Raw genomic sequence first — 22,571 nt, 5'->3', positions numbered from 1 at the left:
TTGCATGTGCCGCTGCAGTTTCCCTGGATCTCTGTTTTTGAACCCTGGCTTATACCTCTACCAGCCCACCACATGTATCATTCACTCTTCACCCACATTTTTTCAGAGGTTTTGACATCAAAACCCATCAGACATTAAAAGAGTTTCTGTTATCTCTTCTTGTGCCAACCCATCATCCTCGCCCACACGCTGGAGATTTGGGGAGTGTGGGAGTCGCAGCAGCCACGGTGAGGTCAGTCATGGGTTGAGATTCTTCTTGTCAGGAGGATGAGATCCGGTGAACCCAGTACCAACTATATGGAGAAGGTTCGAAAAACACTAGCCGCTAACTTTATTTAGTTAGCTCTTTTCAAACATTCGTGCCACCCATGGTGTCTTTCAGAGTAAAATGCCTTGAGTCAAAGTGGGGGAGTTCATTGAAATGCAATGAATCACCTTGAAACTATAATTTAAAAAGTCTATTCAAAGTTTATATACAGAAAATCCTAACTAGATTAAGCCATAATGTAAGTTTCTTTTATTTGTAAGAAAGCTTTAGTAGAGTTCCACCTTTTTTCTGGACACAGCACCCAAAAAACCTGAAAATGAAGAGTGATACAGTAGATTGTACACTATAAAAAAGACCTCAGAAAACAAAGAAATCTACCCACCAAAGAGTTTAATTTCAGGGATTTTGAAGTCTTTTCCAAGTAATATTAGATACACAAGTTAATCTCTGGTTACACTGTAGATTTAACAGCTGGAAGAGGGAATGAAGATACTTTTTCCGCTCATAAATGCCTTCTTTTAGGTCTCCAAATTCCAGCCTTTTTCCATCTTTGACGCTAATCCTTGACAATGAGTTTATAAACGTGGCTCTGCCTGACCCTTGGGCTTCTGTAATAAAGTTAAATTTGAATGCTGGTAAATGGCCCACCATGATAGATTGCCTGAGGACAGTGTCTGTGAACTGTGTGTGACAGCTCCTGTCAGAAACGCGCACGAAGAGCAGACATACACACCGGGCTTTTTTATGTCTGTTCGGCAAGACTGAGCTTTAACAGATTGGATGAACTCTCTGTATGTCAGAGCATAGAAGGAAGGACTTGAAGATCCACTTTTTTGTGTGTTTTTAACACGTTCGTGTGCCACTTTACTGATGATGGAGGACACATAAAGGAAAATAAAGCCCCAAATTGCATTATAGAGTATTTATTATGCAAATCATTGGGAATTAGCAGCAGACAAAAAGATGTAGTTTAAAAATGATTGTATTTGTGACATAAAAAATATGCTGGGGGTCATAAGACCCCTGCTCCGCTCCATTCTGATGCACCCACTTGCAGACAAATAGACCGATGTATGTTCTTACTTTCCATGTCTGAGCTGGCATCTGGCTCAAAACTGGATGGCTAGATAGCTTGCATTTTGCTCGCCATTTTTTGTTGCACCAATAATGTTAGGTTTGGGGGTTACGCCAGATGTCCCACCCACAACTCAGAAGTGAATTTTTACCCCACTGTGCAGAAACGATGTCCCAAAAAATGGCATATGTTTTTTTGATTTAGGCCAAAAACGGCATAATAGACCACCGGAAAGGCTTTTAAAATAGATCAAGAGATAATCAAACTGGGTCTTTGTAGAATTTATACACTTCATAATTGCAGTAATTTCCCTCTTATAAACCATTGTTTGATACGAGAAAGAAAACGTGGTAGATCATTCGCTTTAAAAAATGACAAAGTCCACTTGTGTATTAACAAAGAAAGCAGGTTCACAAATTTCGATTTCAGACAAATGGCCTGGTGTTGGTCGTCTTTCTCGCAGTTTACCCAGTTAAACCCAGTTAGAGTTGAACTAATATTGACATTGGACCAAGGTCTCTTTTGGCTATTAAAGCAGACCTTTTTCTTGTCTCGTTTGAGTCCTTCTCTGGCTTCGCTTTAGTTGCTGTTTCCAGTGATGTCCTTCTTCAAATACCTGTCTTTAAATACAACTAGTGAGTGTTTGATCTGCAGGAGCAAAGCTTTGTATATTTGCACAGACAAACTCCCTTTTTCAGGTTCCATGCAGACCCAGAGACCCTTCGGCTGGCGGCTGGTACTGTTTAGCCTTACTCCTGTGACGAATGCTTTTCCTAATCTATCTGTCCTCTATAGCACTGCTCCGATTTGGTGTTTGTCAAACCTCGAAACTCACCTAGAGAAATCAGACCAGCAGGTTGGTAGCTTTAGATGGATATACAGCACGGGCACACTGTGTTCCCTATAAAGTGCTGCTTTGTTAAAGAAGGGGGTTTGTCTAAATGAGTTCGACTATTCACTGGAAAAAGATGTCAGCATTGAAGTTGATGATGTGTTTTAAAGAGCCTGTGGACTCTCTGCTGCATAGGTTTGGGAATGCCCTGTGGACACAATGTCTACTTTGTAATGGAGCCGGCCATTGGTCAGAGTCGCCCTGACTCACTTGGCCAGATTTAATTCGTGACTGCCGACAGGCCTGGTTTGTTTTAGTGGCTGCCCACAAAGTGACTCATATCTATGGTAATCTGATAAAAGGGCAGTCCCACACATGGCAGTAAGCAGATGACGCCATCAGCTGCTTTGTATAATAAGAATCCTAATCAAGGTGCGTTCTAACTTTAGAAATGAAAACGGCCTGTAACCTTTTTCGCTTATGAATGTGAGGCTATTATGTGCATGTGTGGGTGCTGTGTAGCTATATGCGTGTCTGGGGGGAAGGGGGGGTGCTCAGACAGCTGCGACCCCCTCCACCAGCACCACCTTTTAATACTACAGTCTCTATCCTGCGGTGAGAGCGTTGGACCTCCTGACGGGGACCCATTGTGGAGAGGTGTGAACCCCCAGCGGTTAAAAGCCCTTCAGGATGGTTTTAGGCCCCAACATCGTGAAAGGAAAGGGGATGCGCCATGTTTGTGTTTGGGGGGTTGGGGGGAGTAAACAACGTCCTGGTATGTGAAAGAGTCTGTTGGTGTTTTTCTGTTGTGAGATGTTTGACATTTTTGCCTTACAGCTTGTCAAAAAACGACAAGTTGGTGGTTTGGATTTTTTTTTTACAGCCGCTTGTTTTTGACCAATAATTCCAAAACGTCTAACATGATGGGGGAACTGCAAATGGTTCTTGCTTGTTAAATGGTTGAGCAGAGAAAGTAAAGATTCGTAAATGTTGTTGGTATCAGATTTACCAAATAAGTATATAAAGTTAGAAAGCAGCAACGCTAGATGTCCACAAACTTTAGAGCAATAAATTTAGGAAAGGTTGCAATTTTCAGCCCACTCTTTATCTGCCGGTACTTTCATCTATTTTAAATAAAATTTCTGTCTAAGCGAAAGCATCAGATCCTTATTTCCTATTTGTCTCACATCACATCGGGCCTGAAAATGCCTTCTTTTTTCAAAGAACTTTCTCCCAACCTGTAAAGAAACGTATAGATTTCTTTTTCCACCGGTTAGACTTCAGAGCCATGTGACCATTAACAAAAAAAATATGGCCCCACCATCAGCTCACAGTAGACTCTCTGTAGTCCCACACGCCATCCCAGCAAGCACTGCTACTCTCATCATCTTCCTGTTTCTGGACAGCAGCGCTGACCGAGTGTGTTTGTGTGACTAGACCTTGGTCCAAGCGGCAGCTGTTGGAACTCAAGCAGCTTCTGTCTGGACTCTGCTCATGGAGGACACAGGACTATTCATGGGGGCTAGAAAAAGTCATCAATCAGCACATCCTCTTAACTATTTAGATGATCTCACTTTTTCATTAGGCATTCTTTAGGATTTTGGTTTGAACAGGACCCAAACATGGGAAAACTTAATTTAGGAAGAAAATGTATCCAAAACAAACTCAAAAGGTAAACATTACATGAGGAAAGGGGGTGGAGCCAAAAGTTCCAAAAAACATGGACTTACTGGGTTACACTGAGGACTAGTTAAAAGAAACAGCTGGTTGATAGTAACTTAAGCCTGGTGTGTCGATGGGACTGAAAGAGCAGAAACAGAACACTAAATTATGACACATAATCTGAATTTAACATCATAGACATGAAAGTGCAAACAATAAGAATACTTATCCATAAGGGCATCAATCCTGTAAAAAGCAGCATTATCAATGCATTTATGATTTCTTTATTTAAGACGACCAACAGCAGGCCATTTGTCTGAATTCATGTTATAAAAGACAGCTGAAGCAAATTAAACTATCTCTTAGCCCTTAAAGGGCCTAGATCATGCTTTTCTTAAGCCTTTCAGAAGAAAAAAATATCCATATATATGATCATATATTAGCTTTGGCACATAAAAGAACAATTCTAACGTCAAGATCTTTTTCGAGCTGCTGAATTTTACAACATTTTTTCTTCATTCATTAGAAAATTGCCACAAGAGCATGTTAAAGCACCAAAAACACAATTTTCATTGGAGTGGGTTTTCAAGAACGTTGCAAACTTAAATATTCCTAAAATAGGCCTGAGTTTATTAGTCTTTCGGACCTCCATGGCAGATTTTTGAGCCAACTTTTGTTTACATTGCTTTTCAAGCACATAAAATATGCACATCTATGCAATTCTGTCTTTAGCATTTGACTTACTTTACTGATTTATTTGCAGATTTCCTTTGATTTTTTGGAATGTTGTGGATCATTATTCTGTTGCATGACACAGTTTGAGGCAAAGTTGAAACTGAAAGAAATCTGATGGATGGTCTTCCAACAAGCTTGACAAAAGTTTGCTTTGACACGATGTTGATGTGTTTTGTTTTTTGCCAAACACTCCACGTTATGGTCAAACTTTTTGACTCTGGTCTTTCCTAGGGACAATATTTTAGAAATGTTGTGGTTTGTTCAGATGCCACTTCTGCAAATTGGAACCATTCTGCCTTGTTGCTTCATGAGGAGGATGAGCTCCTTTTTCTCTCCACATTTTTCAAAATGAGCTTGAAGTTTTAACAGTTAAACTGATAGCTGAGAACTAATGTGCTACTACTCTTTAATTAAATTGTAATATTTCTCCTGTTTTCCCTTTATTAATATTCATGGTTGACCTTGCATTTTATGGCTGAAACATCCACTCTAAGAAGAGATGAACAGCAGTCTGGATTTATTACCTAGAAATGATTTTCAGTGTAAAATGATGATCTTTTCATTGTTAATTGATATGAAACCCTTTCTTTGGAAATTCACTGACACACTTACGTGTGCTCTGGACTGGCAAACTGAGATGACAGTTGTGTTTTAGTTTTTTTTATCAAGTTACTGTGGCATTTTTCTAATGATGGAAACATGTGTTAAGAAAATTAACCTTATAATTAGCATTCAAATCTTTGTGGATTAGGATCACATGTGAAAAGGCAGTTTAAAACTATTACATTCATTCATTTTTTCATCTTCTTGACCGTTTTTCCCTTTCGGGGTCACGGGGTTGCCGGAGCCTATCCCGGCCACTTGGGCGTAGGCAAGGGATGCCCTGGACTGGTCGCCAGTCTGTCGCAGGGTAGAATATCCTCAATCACACATTCATTCGCTCCCACGCTCACACCTATGGACAATTTAGAGTTGCCAATCAACCTATGAAGCATGTTTTTAGACGGTGGGAGGAAGCGGGAGTCCCCGGAAAAAACCCACGCATGCACGGGGAGAACATGCAAACTCCACACAGAAAGGTCCCCCATTGATGTTGTGTTTTTCATGTCCCCCAGCTGGGACTTGAACCAGGGGGCCTTCTTGCTGTGAGGCAAGAGCCCTAACCACTGCGCCACCATGCAGCCCGTTAAAACTATTACAGTTTTTTACAAAACTTTGATATTTACAAAAACTAAAAATACGCTGGGCAACAAGTAAAAAAAAAAAAGGGGGGGGGGGGGGGGCAAGTCTCTCTGCTCCGCTCCATTCTGCATTCATTTGTTTTCCTTGTCCAACCTGGTGCAAAACGGCAGCTGGATAGCTTCAATTTTGCTCACCATTTTTGTTGCATCTGTAATGTTACATTGGAGGTGTGAGGGGCTGTAAGCTAGCAATTCAATTCAATTTATTTGTATAGCCCAAAATCACAACAACAGTCGTCTTGATGGGCTTCGAAGTAAAACATGAACTCAAAAGGATCATGAATACAAAGAGACTGTAAACAGATGGGAAGTAGGGGCGGGATTGCTCTGTGCCAATGGCCCCACCCACAAATTCCAATAAACTACTGCTACTCTGCAGAAACTATTTCCAAGAAAACAGACCAGTTTTTTTTTGGTCTAAAAATGGTATAATCATAATTCAAATACCACTTGGAATTTTACAGTAAATCAAAAAATGATAAAAGTGGAATTTTAGGTATTTTAAAATTACTGATAATAATCCATCCATTCATCTATCCATTTTTTGAACCCCTGCTTTCGGGGTCACAGGGTTGCTGGAGCCTAACCCCAGCTACTGTTGAGCAAATGCATGGAACATCCTGGAGGGGTCTCAAATCCATCGTTGGGCCCCAATAAGATACACTCCTTCAATTTTTTGTGGAAGTTCTGAGAATGTCTGTAGTGTCTCAGAGACCTGTTTCTGCACTTTTTCGCTCAGGTTTGAATAACAGTCATGTGTTGTTCATTTGTAAGCTTATTGTGGACCGGGTAAAAGTGACTTTTTTCCATACTTTGCTTCATAAAAATGTCCTCAGCTAGAGGGTAAAAGGGCAAAGGTCGCTCTGGAAAAGATCGAGTCATCTGAATATGGAATCACTCCATTGTTTTAAGCATGTGTTGATAGCTTAGTGTAAATTCCACGAGGCATTGTGCATGTTTCACTCCAAGGTGGGAGAGTGAAAAGGGCCACTTGGGCCTTCAGCCCCTTCCCCTGCATATGTGCCATTGCGTTCGTTGAGCCTTGTTTATGACTGCAGATGGTGGCTGCAGCCGCCAGTGGCAGGCTGAACAAATGTGATTTAGGTTTTTCCCCCTCTTACTGGCTTAAAGCTGTTATAATGGTGTTCAAGTGACATCAGCTTCACAGCTGGAGGACAATTTACTGTGGAATGATGGAGGGCTGTACTGAATGATGGTGGTGGTGGAGGGGGAGCATAGACATTTGCCTGTTGACAACCCCAGTGTGAAACCTCATCATAAACTGGGTTAGCTGAGAGTACACACAACACTCACATCAGCAAGTCCCACTCCTCTACATCAGGCTGAATGTGTAAACCCTACTGAAAAAGTGCTTGCAGTAATAGTGTGGTGAGACTGTGTTTTCTGTAGAAAGTCCCCAAATTGCTTGAGCTTCTAATAAGCAGCTCTCATTTGCAGTAAATAGGTTTGAGTTGGCATCTTATGTCAATTACAGTAGTTTAGGATTAGTGTTTAATTGTTAGTTGGGTGGGGGAGATGATTAGTGGCTTCTCATTGGAACCAATTCAACTTTAACCTAAAAATCTTTCAGCATTTTGGGAATTGCTCAACTAATTCTCCTCCTAGTTGGTTGTTTTAAGTCAACATGGGTCTAAGAAACACCTGCATGAACATTATTTTCTGTCCCAAACTATCAGAGCACATCACTGAGAGGACTAACCTGTTTTAGGGTTTTTCTTACCAATAGTACAGTCCTGTAGTTGTATTTTTCTTGTTGCTGTTGTTGCAGTTTTTGAGTTTAATAAAGACAAACTTCCATCAAAGTATTTCAGCTGCACATTAAGAATGTCTTGCAAACACTAGTGTTTGATTGTGTATAGTTATAGGGCTTAATGACAAAGCTGTTACCACTCCTAAAACAGGTTTGACTCAGCAGGAACAGAGTTTATGTCCTTAAATGAAAAACCTAAGCATGTTAACATTTTCCTGTGGCATTTTTTGATGATGGAGGACATATATTAAGAAAATTAAACTCAAAATTGCATTTCTGGATATTTATTCAAATCATTGTGAATCAGGAGCAGATGAAAAAATACAGTTGGAAATAAAGGGTGTCTATGTGATGTAGAAAATATACTGGGTGGGACACAAGCTCCCTGCTTCGCTCCTTTCTGATGCATCCACTTGTAAACAAATAGATCCCCGTAGGTCTATGTTTTCCTTGTCTGGGCTGGAATCTGGGTCAAAACTGTACGGCTTTATTGGTTTGATATTGCTGACTGTTTCTGTTGCACCAGTAATGTTAGGTTGGGGGTGAGGTGCTGTAAGTGGGAGAGTGTGTAAACTAATGGATAATGGGAAGTGTGTATGGGCTTACTCCATGCCAGCAATTCTGCCCACAAGGTGAATTTCTTATGAACTCCTGCTGCTTTGTAGAACATAGGTCCTAGAAAAGGACAGTTATTTTTTTATTTGACTGAAAACACCATATTATTAATTAAAGACTACTGGGAACTCTTTTACAATAGGTTGCCATTGCAGCAGAAATCCAACCCATCCTGTCTTTTGGTGAACAGCTGAGGATTGCCCTCTCACAGCTAATTCCATATTTTTACATGCTGATCCCAGGAGCTCCCTGTTTGACAAAGGAATTTGTAATGAAGCCCTTAGCTGACGATAGCCAGGGCTATATGCAATGTAAAAAAGACAAAAGCTTCCTTTCATTCAAACGATTGGAAAAACCTAAACGAGCTAGATTCTGAGATAAGTATTCATTAAATGCTAGTAATTTCTTTTTTATTGAAGCTTTGATATTGCCACTGGTCTGTGTTTGCATTCGAAAAAGAGAAACTATCTAATTTTACATCTTCGTGTATCTATGAGGAGACGGCCAGCTTTGTGAAGACCATGTCTTGCTTCTAGTTTTTATTCTTCTTAAAAAACTGACTGCGCTCGTTCAAACCTGGCTCCTTAACAAATGCAGTTGTCCAAAAAGTTTATAACCATTTTAAAGTGTGCCTTCATCCACTTCTTTCATGTATTGCAAGTTTTTCTTCTTGCGAGAAACATAGGTATTGAATTTTGTAGGTTCTGAAATGCATTTCCCCTTAAAAGGTGGGCACAAATGCAAGTCAGTTGCTTCAGCAAAATCCAAAATCTATTATTGCTACATTTGGATCTGGAACTGTCCTTTTACTTTGAGGTATTACCATAACCCCTAAATGTTCCGCTCCAATTATCCACCCCTCTCAGTCCCATATTTATTCAGATTTTCTACCCTGTTAGTCATCCGGCAGCAACATTTTCTCAGTCTAAGTAGTAAACGGCTTCATTTGGATTAATTTGAGTAGATAACAAAGTGAAATTTGGGATGGGTGTTACATCTCTGTCTGAACTCTGCTTAGTAGTGATCCTCATGAGTGAGGTTCTAAGTTTAGCCAAAATTGCGAGCTATTGGAGGATCTATTGCAGGAAAGGGTGTACACTTCCCGTCTTGAAGCCCCCCAGACATTGCCTGGTCCCATTGGCTCCTTACCTCCTTTACCCACATCAAAATGACTGCAAGTGTGCCTGCTTGTTGGGTCAAGCAGAATGAGGTAATGGTTCAAACACTTGCCAAATGAGCTATGGCGCATTTTTTCCTTTTTTTTCTAACCATACCCAACTTTGATTGTCTCCTCTGACATGTTCTACCCTTTCTTAAACTCCTTCATCTCTGAAGTCAGTCCAGCAGTATTATTGCCCCTTGACTCAGCTGTAACTCACTGTTTCTGTGAGTGTCTGCTGAAGTGGTTGGCTGCCTTTCCTGTCCTTTTTTTAGTGGAGCTCCAAGGACACCGTCGTTTAGCATCCCAGCTGTAGAAACACGAGTGTGACTCCACTTAGCCCGTCTGCTCTCTTGTTTTCCTGTTGAATCTTTCCCCCTGAGAGCGTGTGGGAGCATGCGAGTGTTTCTCCTTGTGTGTTCGACGCTAAAAGTAGGCCTGCAAATGTCATGTGTGCACATGTGATAGCAGCAGTTTCTAAGAACCGTGTGAGATGCAAAGGAGCGCTTGTTCGAATGCTTTGCATGCATCAGGATGTAGCTGCTTTAGCGGTGAATTATCAGAATGGACATATATTCAATCTGCTTTTAGAGCATCGTGAAATGTTATTTTAATTGACTTTACGTTGCAAATCAAAGCTCAAGTTTAAAACAACAGGATTTCATTTGGTGTAAATTTTAATCAGATGTGTTTTTTTTACCCCAACAGTGCAAGTGTGGTGATTGGAGCCCCCAAGGCCAACACAAGCCAGATCAACATTACAGAGGGGGGGTCTGTTTTCTACTGTCCATGGAGCCCAGGCCAAACTCACTGTGACTCCATTGAGTTTGACACAGAGGGTGAGTTTAACACTCCAACCTAAAAAGGCACTACGTACACTCCGAGCATCTGACCCATGTTCATATAAAGCTAAACGCGGGTCCTTGATCACACATTTAGCCCACTGTGTTTATACTTGACAAGCAGGGAGGAGCTTCATCATTTTCTTCTTTTTATAATGTTTACTATATCCCCTCCACCTACAGGTGGAAGAGCCTTGGTGTGAAACCCCGTGAAACTTTTTTTTCACAGCTCTATTTTGATATATGAAAGACTTAGTGTTGTATAATTACGGCGAGGGATAAACCGCGAATATTAATGTCCCTTCCATGACCAATTTTCAAAGGGTTGGTACATCCATGAATTAAAGGGGACGCCATCTATACGTCAGTGTCTCTGATTGGTAAAAATTCATCTGGTTTAACTTTCAACACGTGTTCAAAGGCTGCAAATTTCTTACGTAGAGCCTAAAATGGTCATAGAAACTTGCATAGTGACACGTGAATGCAAGAGTTTCGAACGCAGAAGCTCAACATGCGTATTTGCATGCACTTTTTATTGGAAGTGTTAGCTTAAACGTGCATTGCCGAGGGTAGCAGTATGAACGTAGCTTCAGACAAAACAATTCTGGTTTTTGTTTTTTGTCTCGGTCCACCTTCATCAGTCAAGTTACCCGTTTTGTTTTCTGAAACCCAAAAACCAGAGACGGCGCCTGACTCCGTCAAGTGTTCTCTGCTGTCTTTTAAAAACAGCTGGAGTGGTTCCGCGCTGGATCAGACGTCACTGTCGCACCTCATTGAACTGCTGTTGCCTTCATTAACTCTTCAATAGGGGTGAAACGGATAATGGGGTGAAGAGGTTTTTCTGTTTTTTTGAAAACTCAACCAACTTCCTCCAGGTCATGCTCAGGAAGCAAATGGAGATAAGCAACTAATAAACAAATATTCATCACAAAGAAACCTTCTGTTTGTGTAACAGACTTGAGAAGAGCGTTCCAGCCCAGTGGAAATTAGGTAAAGTGGTTTTGGCAAAGGACTAGGAAGTCCGTGAAGCTGTTTAATGAATGGACTCATGTTTCACCTTGTTGACAGGGTCTCCATTAGCCGTCTTAGCACAATAGGGCCAGCGCAAAGTGAGGAAAGATCACTCGACGTCGCCTTAAGAAAAACAGTGATTCACACAAGCTGAAGAACAGATCCTGTCCTGCATTTGGCTGAAAATTGAAGCTCCATGTTGTAAGCCAGCTAAGATTTACTGTCCACACAGCACAATGGGGAGAAATATCCCATTAAGTATTTCACAAGCCCCGGTAAGACAAGCCTCTTTTATTGGACACCTCTGTTTTGACCCAGTGCTTTTAAAGTTTTGTCTTCCATTATAAAAACGTGCTGTGCATCGATGAATGCTGGGTAAGGACCACAGAGGGTGATGTCATGTCTAACCAATGAGGCCCCCCGGTCAAGGTTGGTCCCCTGGGTTGAAAGCGAACGTCCTTCTAAGCTTGAGCGGGCTTTGAAGCGGTGGATTAGAGAGCCTGAGGCAGCTCTGACATCTGGATCACAGCAGTGGGGGGCTCTCGACATGAGTTTCTGCTTTAAATGTGGCAGCGACAACCAGCTGTTGCACTAGTGACACTCACTGCTGCATTTTATAATTTTTTTTTTCTATTTCTGCAGAGTACACTTTGCATTTCAAACTAAACGGTGTCAGAGGTCTCTGTGTTTGAGCCCTGACCTGAACCCTCTTAATTAGCCTAACTAATTGGGTCAAAGTGGCCAGAAGCCCCCACCCATCCACTTCCTCCTCCACTGAGATAAGAGCTGTATGGATTTAAAGGGGGAAAGGGGACTGAGGGCAGCCGGGAGGGCGATGGGGGGGAGAACCAGAGCTCCATTGCTTAGTTGTGTCTTCCAATCCCCCAGGGCCAGCTGATGGGATGAGTGACTCCAACTGTTTTTCTTCTCTTATACTGACAAACACCGAAATACACACATTTAGCAGGAAATGCTCTAATGGATACTCAGTTCAAAGCGTTCATCTCTAGTAGTGCTGAGGCCCCCATCGCTCCTGGTCCTGGGAATGACCGGCTCTGGAACCATGTCACATCAGCGCTCTGTGATAACCGGCCTCCCAGAGGGGGTTTCTGGTCAGATGACAGGCTGCAATGGTCTGTCTCAGGGTTTCCCTTAATCTGTGCATCTCCCTTGCGATCATCTATTTAGGCTCTACACATAAATGGAGCTGCCTTCAGTCACTGAAAGCAAGCACAGCGTTTCATCACCTGTTTCAGTGACACAAAACCGACAATGCAATGAGAGAACTCAATGAACCTCTTTGGAGCCTTACAATATAGTGCTTTTTTTCTTAGTAACAAAGATGGCCACTGCATTAATGTTGTTGCCTTGGTAACAAACAAAAAAACTAGTTCATGTTACAAAAGTTACAATTTCAAGTGCTCGCCTTGTGTTTTTTTTTTTTTTTCATTATGCTATTGCTAAACAGCATAGTAGGATGAAGCAAAACTGCTTTTTTTGCATCTCTTGGGGTAAAAAGTTGCAGTGTTAGCACAAACGAAATGAGGCTGGATGAATGTGGACATCTGGGTGAGATAATGTAAGTAAGAAAATGGAGATAGGGCTGAAAACGGAAACAGAAGAAGGAAGGTGAAGAGTCTTCCTGAACAGAAAAGACCAGGAATTTGGAGTGAAGAAGCTAGGTCAGATTGTGTGTGTGTTTATCTTGGAATCAAGTCCCATGGCTGTTTTCATAAAGACATCGAGCAGACCTTCATCTTCAGCTCCAGGCTACCAGCTCGTCTGGAAGGGAATACTAAAGAGGAAAGCCTGTCCTTTTCACATTTGCATAAGTGGGTCATATTATCTGTTTATTCTAACATTTTGAGCAGATTGTGCCTCTTTTTTTATGTGCACCACTTTAAACAACAGTAAAATCCATTAGTCTGTAATTCAATATATCTTGCTGCCCATTTCAAACGTGTCTTCCAACAAAGATGGGCTTAAATCAAACTCCCCAAACCATCTGCCACATCACCTGCTGCTGTGGGAGATCAGTGTCATTGACCAGGTGACCAAACAGAGCACAGGGTCAACAGGGTCAATCTGAACCAGAGCGGCGGAGTCCGCTCCAAGAATTGCCAGGTTAAGGTCACTACTTTTTTCCCCCAAAGACTCCAAGGACAATCAAAAGTTAAGTAAGGAGAAGGGCTGAATTGTGAAAGCAGATGACTTACCAAAGGAATGCATGTTTTATTTTACTTCTGGAACTCAAGTTTTTATTTGACTTTTTTTTATTTTCTTTTTATATTTTTTCCAGGTGATCGTTTTGTCTTCCTCAATGAAACAAAACACAAGATTGATTTCAAATCCCATCAGTGGTTTGGTGCCACCGTTCGTTCCCATGGCGACACAGTTCTGGTAAGTGTCTGGGGAAATTGATAAAGTTAATTTAAAACTACAATCTAAACCTATTATTCCTCGATATTTCCGCATTTTCTTTTGCAAATGTCAGACGGTTCTAGTTCAGTTACCTTCTTGACATCTCGATTTATGTCCAGTTATTTACCGTAAATGAAAAATTCACTTGTGCTTTTGGTTTCCAGTTGATGCTAAATTAAAGTTATTTTGGAGCAGTAGGGGTTTGATGTCATTTATTTAGATAATTCACAAACGAACAAGCTTTTTTTTTTTTAAAGTCATCATAGTTTTAAACATTTTGCTAAATATAGATGTAAATATTCAACACATAGAGGAACTTGAATCACATTTTGGCATAAAAATAACTGATTGTTAAGTTCAACTCTTCTAAATTTTAGTTGTTTACTATTTTTTTACAGGTTTTTACAATTTTGAAAAATGGAAAATGTTACTGACCAGCTGATTCATCTAGAATACATTTCATGGATGTTTTCTTATTATTCATTATCTAAACATTTGCATTAGATAACTTAAGATTTTTGAAGACTTATTAATTATCAATTGAAAATTAAGTTTTCAGCAAATCTGCATTTAAACCCATTTTAACAACTAGCATATTAGTGTAACAGTTTTTGTCCTACAGTCTCTCAAGATGAAGAATCAAATGTACCGTCTGATAAAATTGTTTGAGTAATAAAAACAATTTAGTTGTTTAAACTGAATTTCAAAAAAACAACAAAACTCTGTACACTGAGCACAAACTTAATGAAACTCAACACTTGTGTTATGATGGGAAAAAGGAATTTTAAGCTATGGAAAATGTTTATGTTTGTTTTTGATGTTCACTGTTATGGCGAGCATTTACAGAGCCGCTTGTTTTAATCTTGTGATGTCTCGCTGTAGCAGCAGCAGACTGATGAACAAAACTCTTTTGCTCATCTTTTTTCTTCAGCTTTTGTGCTCAAACTTGTGTGTTTGACCCTCAAATGACTTCTAAGTTTAGCTGCCTGTTGTTTGACCTGATTGTAGTAACTGTGACCCGGGTTAAGTTACACCGTTACCCCGCTCCAGATGTACCACTGACCTCTGCAGAGACTTTGCTTTGAGTCCTGTTGCAACTGGAAAAACATCTCAAATGCTAAAAGCTCAACAAGCGTCTCTTCTCTGCACCCCCCCCCCCCACGCCTCCCTGTCTTCAGGCCTGTGCCCCACTGTACTCCTGGCGAACAGAAAAAGACACTCCCCGCTCTGATGTCACCGGAACCTGCTACCTCTCAGTCCAGAATTTCACCAAATTTGTGGAGTACGCTCCATGTCGGACAGGTAATTTTTACTTATATTAAAGTCTTTTATATATATATATCTATATATCTATATAGATATATATCTATATATATCTATATATCTATATCTATCTATCTATCTATCTATCTATCTATCTATCTATCTATCTATCTATCTATCTATCTATCTATCTATCTATCTATCTATCTATCTATCTATCTATCTATCTATCTATCTATCTATCTATCTATCTATCTATCTATCTATCTATCTATCTATCTATCTATCTATCTATCTATCTATCTATCTATCTATATATATATATATATATATTTGAAAATAACCTTTCCGCTCAGCAAATAAAGCCCCCTCAAAAAATAAGTCAGAAATTCCTGCCCTATTGGCAGATTTTCTTTAAATTAGCAATTATTTTGCCATTGAAAACCTTTCTCGATAAGATTGTTTTTCTTGCAAGACAAAATTAAAACTTTTTTTCTTGAAACAAGGGTCTTTTTTTACTTTTCTAAGATCCAGTTTTTTCACAGAGAAAAATAAGGAAACCTACTTATTCCTCGGTAGTTTGATACGAGTGTGAAGTTCAAATAAATGTAAGTACTAATTGGAATTATATAGAAAACACTCAGAAAACACAAGAATAAAAATCCCTTTTTAAAGCGCTTAAGGTGAAAATTCATTTGGGAAAGAAAAAAAAGATAATGTGCTGTTTTTCAACCAGTGTGCCGAGGTACTATGTTTAAAAAACATTTACCACTGACTGGATAACAGCTCTGTGTTTGGGTTCAGGTTTCGCACTGAGTGGGTAGAAATGTGAAAAATCACAAAATTAATATTATTTCTTTGTCTTTATCCCTCTTCAAGACACTTTGATAAGAATGACAGTATATTGTTAAAACAGACTACAGATGTTCTTTTTCTCACATTTTCTATTGGTGTGATTGTTATTTTTCTCAAGAAAACCATGTGCCTTGGCTCAAAAAAGATTAAAAATCTATTTACAAGAAGTCTTTTCCTAATTGTGAAGTTCGAACACATGATTGGGTGTTATACTTTTGGATGGCATGCTCTGGTTTTCCAAATGATGACACACTTTGGTGGCTAATATATACAGCAACTGCACTTTGTTTTAATTAGTAGTTTGCTGTAGTTTTTCAACTTATGTGGATGCTGAAGGAACACTAAAATGAGCCGTTAGTAAATTTTGTGCCACACCTTCAAATCCACTTAGCTTATTCTTGAATTAAGTCTTATTCAAAACTAGTTTTTTTTGTAATCTGCCTGTAAAACATTTTAACGGTTTATTTTCCCTATAGGTAAGAAAAATGTATTAATTTACTTAATTTAGAAATCCTTTCAAAATAAAATAAAAAAAACTTCTACGGTGAACATATACGTTTAGAAATTGTCTTCATGATGTATAACTGTACTATTTTTTATTGATAAAGAAAACTAATGTTTCATTCATTTTTCTGTGCCTCAGAAATCAGCGATGCAGACGGACAAGGCTACTGTCAGGGAGGGTTCAGCGCTGACTTCACAATGGTAATTTCTTACTTCCTGTTTATAAACTTCCAAAGATTGTGTCTTTAATCTTGTCTTCCTGTTGTAGTAACTGATAAATGGTATTTTTCAGAATGGCAAAGTGGTATTAGGTGGACCGGGCAGCTACTTCTGGCAAGGTTTGCACAGCATTTTGTTCAGTTACAAACATGAGTTGGACTTAAAGTTGTTTTTCGTGACCATTTTTTCTTGTTTTTTTATATTTTAGGGCAGGTGATCTCTGCTGCTAAGGAAAACATAATCAGAGCCTATTACCCAGGCTACTTCATGCAGGCTGTGGATGGCCAGATGCAGACCAAACAAGGCCAGTCGGATCATGATGACAATTACCAAGGTTAGCCTCTCTTATTCCAATCAAAACATGATATTTTGTGTCCAGCATGATAACGGATTTATATCATTTTACATTTTTACAGGATACTCTGTTGCTGTTGGGGAATTCAGTGGAGATGAAGTGGAAGGTGAAACATACAGACATTCTTTTGTAGTTTTGCTTCGTTCAAACTTAATGCTTGTATCTAAAAATTTTCAGATTTTGTCACTGGGGTTCAAAAAGGACGCTTGCTTTATGGTTCGGTAAGAGCAATTCATTCATATCTAAACTTTTGTGTAACTGATTTCTGAGTAATAGGCTGCAGCTGCAATCATGTACGTTTGGTTATAAAAACTAAGGAAAGAACTGCAGTTTTGTAAATTCCATTCTAGACTCTAAGCTCTTGTTAGCCCTTGTAAAAGATGTTTGCCACATGTGCTCTCTGTCGCGCAGGTGTCCATTCTAAATGGTACGGATTTGACAACCATGGTGGAGTACACTGGTGAACAGGTATGTTACACAAAGAACAAAGTTTGTCAAGAAAAAGACAAGTCCCTTTTAAGTTCTGTGTTGTTCACATTCAGGTTCAAACTCTGGTCTGTTCTGGGTTTTGGTAAACTGGAACTTGCAATTGTTGCGTTAACTTCTCTGTGACTCCACTATTACTCTGATAACTTAGGAGGACTGAAGTTTTTTTTTTTTTGTTTAAGATTATTGCACACAAAATATAGAGTTGAAATATCTTTCTCAAAGATTTTCCTTGATTTTTTTCATTGAAAGTCCCCACTCCCATCATCTTTTGATCTGTTATAAAAGCGTTCCTCTTGGTCTCTTAATTATGAATATGCCGTTTTTAGCCAAAACTTAAAATAATGTTGTTTTCTAGGACAAAGTTTGGCTGTTAATTCTCGTCTGAGTAGTGGGTAGCACTGTTGGCGCGGAAGTAAGCCTCCGCTGATATCCCATCATACATTTGTTTACCCTCTCTACCACTAGCCTACAGCCCTTCACAACCCAAACCTAATAATAGTGGTGCAACAACAGTGGCAAGCAATATTGACGTTTATTTGTCTTCAAGTGGATGCATCAGAATGGAGCAGAGCAGGGAGACCCCATTTCTCTTGCTGTTTTATAAAAGAGACTTTTTTCAAAGCTTTATTCGTCTCCTGATTCATGTCGTTTTGAAAAAACAAATACTCAGAGAAATAATTCAAACTTTAAATTCTTTTATACATGTTCTCCTTCATGACAAAACACCAAAAACACAAATTTCATTAGAAGTGGTCTTTAACGAATAAATATTTTTTTACGTTTGAACAATTATTTATTAAGAAAGAGATACCACTGCATATGAATGAACCCGAGTCACAAGTTAGTTTCCATTTGCAGGCAGCTAAACCACATATAACACAATGTTCTGATTCTTGGTTATATGTGATTACACATTTACAATTCATTGACTTTAAAGATGAGAACATTTGTTGTTTCCTTTATTGTAATGGGAATGCTATTTCAAAAAGTTGAGCCCTTTAAAGACAAAATGTTTTGTGAAAAAGACGAATATATGTATGGGGGCTCAGGTCACAGTCCCCTCTAACTGTGGCTCGAGTGACTGTGGAGGAGCGCCTAGAAGATTTCTGTTTATTGAATTCCTTTAATAGCGAAGGGGGGGAGATATGACCAAAATATAAAATCTCAGATTTTCTCACACTGAATTCAATTTCTGATTTAAATCGAATTTTTTCTCACTTCCTTTAACTTCTTTAACAAAAACTACAAAGACAGGATATTTAGCAAAAAATATTAAATTTTAACATCTCCTATGGAAGTTGGTCTGAACACAAAGTTCAACAAAATACAAGCAGTAATAATGTTTGTAGAACAATGTGCAACAGTGCCCAAGAAAGCAGAATGCTGGGAATATGAAATCCAAATAAGGAATCTTAAACAACAAATTTTTATTTGTCAATATAATTCATTTAATGCCCAGCCCTAGAGGAGCGGCCTGACTTGAGCTAACATTTAAACTAACCCTCTACAAACGTGTTCACAGGGCCAAATCAAGCAGAATTAACTACTTTGGAAATATAACTAAAAATGTGATGTCCGCATGTGTGAACATTTTAAAAGGTTAAAATGTTCAAAAGTTTGTATTAGGAGCTTCGAGTGATATTTGAACAAATCAAATCACGATTTACTGCTTTTTTTGAAGATACTGACTGACAAAACTCATGAAACTGTTGTCCGTCACAGATGGGGTCATACTTTGGCTATGCTTTGGCAACAACTGACATCAACAACGATGGGTACGTTTTATTTTATTTTATTATTGTTGTGCTGATTTACCAAAGTAACAGAATCTAAATCTTACAGCATCACAGCCAGGCAGGCATCTGTGTTTCTTGCGTTTAAACATGTCTGATTGGTGTGCTTTTGCATCTAAAGGATGACAGATCTACTGGTGGGAGCTCCAATGTTCATCGTCCGCGGTTCCGACGGTCATCTGGAAGAAATGGGTCGGGTTTACGTTTATCTACAGCGGAGCCCCTTGAAGCTAGAGCTTCGCCTACCTCACCCAACGGGGACCCAAATGTATGGGAGATTTGGCAGCAGCATTGCAGCGCTGGGAGATCTGAACCAAGATGGGTTCAACGGTAAGAACAAAAAATAAAAAAGACTGTGTTCTGATATTTTTTGTTTAAATATTATACATAGATTGGCATTCATATGAAATATTACAGAAGGAAAACTAAATCTGGTGAGAAAATGTGAAAGGCTGCTGTATTGTGATGTGCTGAAGCTTTCTGGTTTGAATCTTGGAGTAGATTTTCCGTGTTCTGCTCATGCTTGAATTGCAGACTTTTGCTTTTTCCCACACTTCAAAAACATTATCTTTATCAGGTCATGCATGTTTTAGGAGTCTGGGGGGAAAAACATGCCACATTTTTAAATAAATGCTTTTTCTCAGACTCTAAAAACATCCATCATAGGTTAATGATCGGTGGTTTTTTATACAATTAAATAACTGGATTTGAGAGTGCAGGGTTTATGTTAGGGATGGATTTGGCATGACTTACCTCCAGTCGTTTTTAAAGGAAAAGGATCTTTATCACTCCTTCCAGGAGGAACATGATGATGCACATACTGAGAAGTGTTCCTGCTTCTAATAAAAATGATGGCTTCTGTAGAGGTTAACTTAAAACAGCACCATATATTATACATTTTGATTAAAAAAGGGAAAAAAGTGCTTCAAGACCCACTCCAATTACGTTTTTAGCATGCCCTTGTGCTTTTTCTCGTGATGGAGGACATATTTTAAGAAAATGTTTGATTTTGGCTAAAAACAGCATAATTATACGTGAAAGACTACAGGGAATGCTTTAAAATAGATCTGAAGATGACGGGAGTGGATCTTCAGAATCAGAATCAGAATCAGAAAGCCTTTATTATCATTGTTACACAAGAGACTTGTGACAACAAAATTCCGGTGCACTCCAGCTGCTTAAACAATTTAAATAAGTAATATACTAAAAGAACAATGAAGAATTTGTTAAAGAATTTGTTTTTAGTTCTTGTAGTTAAAGCTGCATCCTCCGAGTGTTATTCTTAATGAGAAAATTTGACATTGTAGCAAAACTTAAGGTTTATTTGGCTCCCAGTCATTATTGTATGGATAGAATGTGTGTGCCATTCAAAGAAAAACAAGTACATTTGGACCCCCTTTTGTTTTTAAGATGTGGCTATAAGCTGTCCATTTGGAGGGGAGGACCAGAAAGGACTGGTCTACATCTTTAACGGGTTCTCAGAAGGTCTCAGGGAAAAAACGTCTCAGGTGATCAAGGGCCAGTGGGCCGCCGGAGCTGTGCCTCCCAGCTTTGGGTTTTCTCTCAGAGGAGCAAAGGACCTGGACATGAACGGATACCCTGGTAAATCCAAATTTACTGATAAATAATGTGCATATTTTTCTCCTTTCTGAAATGTTTTTTTGTAATTGTGCTTTTATTGTCTCAGATCTGATCGTTGGGGCCTTTGGCGTCGATAAGGCAGTCCTCTATAGGTACTTTTTTTTAAATGTATGCTCTGTGCAGATACTGTATTTATTTTGTATAGATGTTTGTTTTAAGGAGCTAACCATACTGCGATAGGAGCCCAAACATAATGACTGAATCCGAGAAATTGTGTTTCAAATTCGGACGTTATTATCGCTCATCAATAATCATCAATAGTCACCAGTGAGCTACGTTAGCACGTAGCTGCCAGCCCTTAAGGCGCTACAGTTCTTCCTTAAAAAGACACTTTGGACACCACTGTAACTTCAAATACCCCCACAATGAGTGATGGGGAGGAACCAGAAGTGTAGGGAAGCAATTTGGATTCGGTCATTGACCAGGTGTAGATCAGGGATGGGCAACAACAGGCCTTTAGGGCCGGTGTGTCTGCATGATTTCCAAGCCCTACTCCTGACTGATTACCTGGTTCAGGTGTGTCCAGTCAATTAGAACATGCCAAAGCAGGATATGTTGGAAAACACGCAGGAATGCTGCCCTCGAGGCCTGGAGTTACCCATCCCTGGTCTAGATACACAACATATTCCAAAAAAGAGCACGAGATCAGGTATTATTCTAGAAAAAGTATTGGAAATATTATTTTTGATGTCTTCATGAGTGTATTCTTTACAATACATTAGTCACTAGTGAAGACAGGACACAATTCATTCTGATATGTGAATAGATGTCATTCCAGCGTGGAAAATAAGTTACAGCATCTATCCTCCGTCATGAGAAAAAAGCCACATGTTAAAATCCCCAAAAATCCCATTGTCATTGGAGTGGGTCTTGTTTTGTGACTAAAATAAAATGTGTTTTGTAACTACTTTAGGTTGAAAATGTCTTTAAAAAACAATTTTAAAGCAAATGTTTTTTTTTTTTAAATCCACAGAGCTCGTCCAATTGTGAACACCTCTGCTTCGCTGACAGTTTACCCCACCATGATCAACCCAGAGGAGAAAAACTGCATGGTTTCCAGTGGAAACTCCAGCATTCCTGTTTCCTGGTGAGTCTCCAGATTCATCAGAGCCCAGTGCTGTCGGGCCATCCTGTGACTCAGTTTAGATGCAGTTGACCCCATTGCCAAAATAAGGAACTTTTTGTTTTTAGTCATACATAAAACCCCTATCCTGTCAGGAATATGTGTTACATCAGCATCGTCTTCGTAAAGACCCTCCTCGGTCCTACCTATTTGAAAGAATGTCTTTACATCACCCATTTTTTGGTGGAGTTGCAGCGAAGTAACATGCTGAATAGCGGCATTGTTAGCTGTTTTACTCTTTTGGCCTGTGCACAGTGTTCCGCTGCAGCAAAAAAAGGGGAAAGGAAACAGATGACAGTTACTTGCTGCTCCACATGGTTGACGCTGCACTCCTGTGTGTGCTTCCCCCACCCTTCTCCACATCCTGATCCATAAAGGAAACTCTTGTATACACATATGTCTTGATTACGCTGCGTTGCCTGGCGATGGGGAGTTTTTTGAGGGGGTGAAGGAGAGCAGAGGGGATAATGGGAAGGAGGTCTATAGCAGAAGGGCTGGGAGTTTTTTTTTTTGCAGTTGCTTTGAATGAGATATTGTTTGGTGGTGAAACACAGCTGGGAAACATCAGGACACGAATACTCGTTTAAGCTCGTGCATACAGTTGTGCAGACTCAGAAGCATTTACATGAACTACTCTCCAAATGAAGCCTTTGTTATTTATTTTACTCTTTTTTCTCTCTTTCTTTTTTTTAAAACT

General features: G+C 39.5%; 1 protein-coding gene across 1 annotated transcript in view; it reads left to right on the top strand.

Moving 5' to 3' along the window:
• itga5 (integrin, alpha 5 (fibronectin receptor, alpha polypeptide)) overlaps positions 1–22,571 on the top strand; it is a 39,676-nt gene that overhangs the window by 1,620 nt on the left and 15,485 nt on the right. The window contains exons 2-15 of the mRNA XM_023956830.2: positions 10,067–10,197; positions 13,511–13,611; positions 14,811–14,934; positions 16,394–16,455; positions 16,547–16,592; positions 16,682–16,807; positions 16,890–16,934; positions 17,006–17,049; positions 17,240–17,296; positions 19,040–19,092; positions 19,232–19,440; positions 20,521–20,712; positions 20,798–20,843; positions 21,725–21,838. Coding sequence (XP_023812598.1) covers positions 10,067–10,197; positions 13,511–13,611; positions 14,811–14,934; positions 16,394–16,455; positions 16,547–16,592; positions 16,682–16,807; positions 16,890–16,934; positions 17,006–17,049; positions 17,240–17,296; positions 19,040–19,092; positions 19,232–19,440; positions 20,521–20,712; positions 20,798–20,843; positions 21,725–21,838 — 1,350 coding nt within the window. The remainder of the gene's footprint in view (positions 1–10,066; positions 10,198–13,510; positions 13,612–14,810; positions 14,935–16,393; positions 16,456–16,546; positions 16,593–16,681; positions 16,808–16,889; positions 16,935–17,005; positions 17,050–17,239; positions 17,297–19,039; positions 19,093–19,231; positions 19,441–20,520; positions 20,713–20,797; positions 20,844–21,724; positions 21,839–22,571) is intronic.

This window comes from Oryzias latipes, chromosome 7 (assembly GCF_053564925.1).
Source record: "Oryzias latipes strain Hd-rR chromosome 7, Olatipes_Hd-rR_3.1".
NCBI lineage: Eukaryota > Metazoa > Chordata > Actinopteri > Beloniformes > Adrianichthyidae > Oryzias > Oryzias latipes.
This window is presented reverse-complemented; position numbering and strand designations above follow the sequence as displayed.